Source organism: Cariama cristata, unplaced genomic scaffold, assembly GCF_000690535.1.
Source record: "Cariama cristata isolate BGI_N322 unplaced genomic scaffold, ASM69053v1 scaffold30424, whole genome shotgun sequence".
NCBI lineage: Eukaryota > Metazoa > Chordata > Aves > Cariamiformes > Cariamidae > Cariama > Cariama cristata.
The window spans coordinates 1-5,934 of record NW_009615168.1 but is presented as its reverse complement, the minus strand read 5'-3'; the positions used below and the strand labels follow the sequence as shown (position 1 = coordinate 5,934).

At 60.0% G+C, this 5,934-nt stretch overlaps 1 protein-coding gene across 1 annotated transcript in view; it reads right to left on the bottom strand.

Moving 5' to 3' along the window:
- Nucleotides 1-5,926, bottom strand: part of ATP13A2 (ATPase type 13A2) — a gene marked incomplete at both ends in the record, with an annotated part of 10,153 nt that extends 4,227 nt beyond the window's left edge. Inside the window, 18 exon segments of the mRNA XM_009699714.1 lie at nt 728-852; nt 1,073-1,193; nt 1,529-1,685; nt 1,835-1,948; nt 2,120-2,224; nt 2,227-2,349; nt 2,429-2,617; nt 2,739-2,785; nt 2,898-3,008; nt 3,098-3,265; nt 3,451-3,582; nt 3,681-3,747; nt 3,998-4,132; nt 4,578-4,647; nt 4,912-4,992; nt 5,468-5,544; nt 5,652-5,763; nt 5,883-5,926. Of these exon segments, the coding sequence (XP_009698016.1) occupies nt 728-852; nt 1,073-1,193; nt 1,529-1,685; nt 1,835-1,948; nt 2,120-2,224; nt 2,227-2,349; nt 2,429-2,617; nt 2,739-2,785; nt 2,898-3,008; nt 3,098-3,265; nt 3,451-3,582; nt 3,681-3,747; nt 3,998-4,132; nt 4,578-4,647; nt 4,912-4,992; nt 5,468-5,544; nt 5,652-5,763; nt 5,883-5,926 (1,978 nt within the window).
- Nucleotides 5,927-5,934: the final 8 nt, after the last annotated feature.

Below are 5,934 nucleotides of genomic sequence, written 5' to 3'. Positions count from 1 at the left end.
TCCCAGCCATCACAGCCACGCTGGGGATCCCTTTGTTGCCCTGTGTTTTGGGGGAGAGCTCCAAAAACTCATTTCTGCCCTACCCCAAAGGCAGGCAGCAGCTTCAAACCTTGCAGCGCTGCTTGCTTTGCTGCAAAACATCCGAAGGCGATGCCTACGTCCCCCCCTGTTAGCTGTGCAATTCGGGGTGCTCAGGAGATATCGACATTTATGTGATCGGCAGTGAAGCCACGAGCAGTTTTGCTGTTTAAGGACCCACCCCAGGTCTGTGGGTTCATGCTGCACCCGTGAAAAAGGAGCCTGCACCCTTCCACACCCTGCCTGCCGCCAGCCCACCGGCATGGCAAGGCAAACAAGTAGCAGGGATGCACAAAACCAGAGTCCAGGGTGCTCAGGAGATATCGACATTTATGTGATCGGCAGTGAAGCCACGAGCAGTTTTGCTGTTTAAGGACCCACCCCAGGTCTGTGGGTTCATGCTGCACCCGTGAAAAAGGAGCCTGCACCCTTCCACACCCTGCCTGCCGCCAGCCCACCGGCATGGCAAGGCAAACAAGTAGCAGGGATGCACAAAACCAGAGTCCAGGACTCCTTTCCATGCCTCCCAGCCGCTTCGGGCCACCGATTTCTGGTGGAGAAACCCTTCAGCCCTTGCACAGCATCAAGGGTTGTCCGTGTCCCATCTCTTCCCCGAGCCCAGTGTCCCCGTTCCCCTCCGTGGGGTCACCTGTCACCATGACGGGGCGGATGTTGGCGTTCCTCAGGAGGTGAATCACGGGTGCAGACTCTGCCTTGAGGACGTTTTTCATGACGAGGAACCCCAGGAAGGTCAGGCTGCTCTCCACGGAGTCCCTGGTGGGAGACAACGAGCCATTCAACACCATCTTCAACGCAAGGCAGAGAGGATCGATTGGTATAAACGGCTAAAAATCCATCTGGGGGGCAGCCAGCAATTCCTTTGGTATGGGGCAGGGTTTAATCCCTTGCGAGGATGCGGCAGGGCAGCAAAGCATCCCATGAAGCGCTCCGAGCAAACAAGATCTAAATGGAGAAGAAAGCTGCCAGCACCAACCTTGAGAGCTGCAGGGCCTCCTCGAAGGTGGTCACCGCGCTCAGGGGTTTGCAAGCCAGACCCAGGACCCGGAATCCATCCGTGGTGTAGTGTCGCAGCATCTGGGAGAAATCCACGGGCACTGCCAGCCATGAGGGGAAAAGCAAGGTCAAAACAATTCCTGAATGAGCCCGGGCTGCGTAGAGCCGGCGAGGGGAGCCGGGGCTCGAGCTCCCAAAGGACTGAAGGCCTTTGGATGCTCATCCAGACCCCAGCCCCATTCTCTGTTTTCTGGCTCCTGTTTTCTTCCCCCCACATGGCTGGTGCTAATCCAAAGCCCTGTGCCTTTGGGAACGGCCCCGCAGCATCACCGTGGGTAATTCCCCGTGGGGATGAGCTGCAGGGACGCAGACAGATGACGGAGCAGCAGGACCGGCCGCTTCTCAGCTGGGGAGCGATAGGTCCCCCCGCACGTACCCGTTTCCTTCTGGCAAAGGCTGCCCACCATCTCCGGTGCACCCTTGGTGTAGACATGGGCTGAGGCTTCGCCGGGCAGCTTCACCAGGACGCTCATCCTCTGCAAGGAGGAGGAGAAGGGGAAACGCCGGAGGATCCCCACGGGTGCCTGGTGCTTCTGTGGAGGAGAGGGAGTGGGTGTCGGGGGCGGGCAGGAGCTCCTCTGGGAGGTACAACCTCTCCAGGGGCTGCGAAGCACAACCACCCTTTGGGGTGCAAGACCCAGTGACTTGGGGAACCTGGGCCACTCTGGGCCACGGGACCTACCCTGTCTCGTGGCTGTTCTTCCTCGGGCGGAGGGTTCATCACAGCCAAGACCTTCGTCCCAAACTGCTGGGAGGCAGGGAGCTCACCTTCCTCCTCCTCCATCATCTCCAGGCGCTGAAATCAAGGCAGATGCTGAGATGGCAAAGCCCTGCCTTGCAAGCGCCAAGCCCCATCCACCCCCCAGCAGCCCACGGATGGTTTTAAACACCTCCTTTTCTTGTCAGAGTAAGATGTGTGCCACCTCTCTCTTTATAGAGAAGCAACTTTGCCCACCGCTTGTCTTACCCAGCCGGTGGACTCCATCATCTTGAGGTCCACGGGGTCCCCGATGGGCTGTGCCCGCAGCAGGGAGACGGTGTGGCAGGGGGCCCGCGAATAGAGCAAGGGAAGGCCAGCGAATAGAGCAAGGGACCGGCGGGCAGGCAGCGGGGCTCGTGGACGATGGGCATGAAGTGGTTGTTCTCCAGCGGGACCACCCCCCAGACATCCAGACCTTCCTCTGTCAGGGTTCCCGTCTGCGGGGAGAGCGTGGTGGGTCCGGGCCAGTCCCCTCGAGCTGGAAACCGTGGTCCCACGGTGCTGCCCGAGACTCACCTTGTCGAAGCAAACCAGGCGGATCTTCCCGCAGAGGTTGATACGGGGAGGGCTGATGCAGAAGATGCCCTGTTTCTTCAGCCTGTTCTGGGCGTAGATGGTGCCCACCGTCATCGCAGCCGGGAGAGCTGGGGGCACGATGACGGTGATGAGGTCAAGGGCACGGATGATGATTTGCCCCAAGGGGACCTGGCAGGTGAGGGGAAAGAGGGGTGGGCATCGTGATAGCTGTCCCCCATCTCCACCCGCATGGGCTGACGGTGCCAGTGCCAGCCTGTGCTCGAGGATTTACCAGCTCCGACAACCCTACCTGGTTTTTAACCAAGATGAGGATGCTGTACAGCGTGCCGACAAAAGCTGTGCGGGAGGGAGAACGGGCTTGGTTACAAAGCAAAGCAGATGAAGGGTGGGCTCGACCATTTAAGGGGAGTTTGGCTGCTCCTGGCCATGCCTCCACGTTCAGACGTACCCAGGATGGCGAGGAACAGGACGAACTTCACAGCATCCTTATAGAACTTGAAGCTGACGGGTTTGGGGTAGAGGATGGAGCTGATGAGATCCCCTTTGGCCGTGCAAAACCCTGCGGGAGAGGGGCAGAAGGTGAGCGCCTGTAAAGTCACCGCTCTGAAGGACGCGTCTTAATCCCGGCTTTTCTCCTCAATCCATTACCTGTGCGGGTCACCACGGCCAGCACTTCTCTGCCCACGTAGGACTTGGCTTGGACGACCTGCGTCCCGCAGAACAAGGTGTGCCGCCTGTGCTCCTCGGGGGAATAGACGGTGCTGGCTGCCTGGTTGCCAGCCGGGAGAGGGGTTTTCATCACTGGCACGCTCTCCCCTGCGGTGAGGAACACCACGGAGGGAGGTTTGTCACCCTGGAGAGGTCAGGATCCAACCAGCCTGGATGGGACGGGGTTGCCGTAGGGCCACCAAGATACAAGGCTCGTCCTTCTCTCCCCCAAAATCCCCAGCGAAAGCCGGGGCGGCGGAGGCATGTAGCCCGCCGGGTGCTGGGGCTCTCACCCGTCAGCATGCTCTCGTCGACCATGCACTCGCCGGTCAGCAGCGCGGCGTCGCAAGGGACCAGCATCCCGTCTGTGGGGAGGCTGATGCAATCGCCCGGCACCAGGTCCACGGAGCTCACCACCATCTCCTCTGGAAAAAAATGGGGCCGTGCTCAGACACGTCATCCCGGCACCGTCCCGAACAGCTTCATGCCGGGAGCTCTCGCTCATCACGGGCATCGCCCTCACCTCCGCTGGGGCGATGGACTCGGACACCGACCGACAGCTTGGCCATGTTTTGCAGCGTGGCACTTTGCTGCAAGGGAGGGAGCAGTTAGCAGCCGCCCAAGGGCAGCTCAAAAAGCACAGCAAAGCATCCATAAAACAGGTCCCGAAGGCTCGGGACCACGGATGAAGGACAAGGAAACCAGCCCCACCGTTGGAGTATGGGTTGTCCTCACCCAGCTGGGCTCAGAGGGAGTTCAACATCAGCTCAGAGGTCAAACAGCACCAGAAAACGGGCTATTTCATTATGGCTGCTTGTCCCAAATAAGCCCACCACCAACCTTCCTCGTCTCGTAGAGGGACAGCCCTAAGGAGATGGTGGAGATGAGGAAGATGCAGGCGGCGTAGTAGTAATAGGCGTCGCAGACCCACAGCACGATGCTGAACACTTGGAAGATGTAGAAAGGATTGAGCACCTGGAAGGGAACAAGGAGAAAGAGCGGGTTTGGGGGGAGGGAGCTTCCTCCAGCCCACCATGAGACGTCCAGGCTCCTTGAGGACCGACTGCTTATGCAGAGGAGAAGCCAGCCCTTCCCTGGGGCTGGGGACGAACTAGCTGACGTCTTACAATCCCTCCGTCCTCCCCGGCTTTGCGTTACGGTCGGTGCTCCTGAGGATGCTCAGCCGCCTCTGCAACTATCTGGGGATGCTCCGGTCTGAGCTGAGAGGCAGGATGGGTCCCCTCCCAGCTGTACCAGCTCTGCCGCCTTGGATCTCTGCCCAAGCTGCCTCTCCTAAAGTCCTCTCCTCGCTACCGGAGAGGAAGGGCCCACAAAGCACTTGCAGTGAGGGACACGGAGCAGGGGAAGGATCTGCTCTGGGACAACTCGTTCTTCCGAAGCACGGCCCGTAGATGCACACCTCCTCCACCAGCAGCCTGGCGTAGGACTTGACGGGCACCTCGATGAGGTTCGGTCCGTAGATCTTCCTCCTGCAAAGGGCAGAGAAAAGCAAGGGGGAAGCAAACGCATGCTAGGGAGAAGCTGCATTTCCAACTCGAGGGACCCTCACGCTGCCCAGACCTCCACGGGAGCCCGCTTATGTGGAGAAGCCAAGCCAGGGCAATCCAGCCCACCCACCTGCCCTCCGTTTTGGAGTCTGAATGCAAGAAAGCCCCAGGCTCCAGGACTTGCTGACCCCTGGAAAAGCCTCGTCTGTGCTCCCCGGGTGTCTCACGAAGCCGGCAGATCCCTACCTGGTGTTGTGGTCTTGCTGGTCGAGCCCAGCCTGGGAGAGGTGGAGATCTGCGCAGGTCCAACCCTCATCCAAGACGCTGGCAAGCGCGAGGGGAAAGAAAAACGGAGAAACAGAGTCAAAATCAGCAGGAGCCTGGCCCAGCGGAACAAACACCACGTCCAAGTCCTTGGTGACAAAAAAAGACCCTTTAGGAAAGGGAGAGCATCTTGTTCCTCGGTCTCCGACGTAGCTAGTGGGTGCCAAGCCTTGGAGCGGGAACAAAAGGGGCACAGTTCGGAGAGCCGGGAGCGGCACAGCGCGGTGGGGACCATCCAGCGTGGGGCAGCTGCCAAACTATTTTGCCCGGTTTCCTCTGCCCACAAAGATGGGCAACATCAACAACCTGGGGGGAGAGGCAGCGCAGCAATGGTCTCCAAAGGCTTTGCAGCGCAGAGAAAAACTCCGGCGCGGTTATGTGGGTCAGGACCATTTTGGGGGGGGCTGAGGGGCCAAGGAGAGCAGCGCAGAGATGCAGAGAAGTTTGCCGTGGCAGAGGGGGGACAGAGAAATCCCTGACTTTACAGTATGCCTGCCGCCGTTCGATCCAGACGTAGCGCATGCCCTCGAAGAGATAGTACCGCAAGACGTTCTTCTGAGTGGGGTGGGATGTTAAAAACGAGGCGTTAGTGGTACGGGAGGGCAGCCCACGCCAAGGGAGAGGATTGATGGGGCGGAGGTGGGAAGGGTCGCTAGCGTTACCTCCTCCTTCTCATGGAGCCGGATGGTGTCCCGGCTCTCCTCCTCATCGGACACGCCGATGGCGATGCTGGTCCTCCGGTCCTCCAGCCTGGCCCCCGGGTGATGCTCCAGGCTGCTCAGGGTGGAAAACCAAGGGTCAGTCCCTCCCCATCCAGCAGCACGGCTGCGAACACCCCTTTCCCTCAAAGCCAAAACCACCGGCATCGCTGCGGGGACGCGAGCCCGGCTCACCTGCCCTCGCCCAGCGCCTCCGTGCACACGCGGGTGGTGAAACACTGTCCGA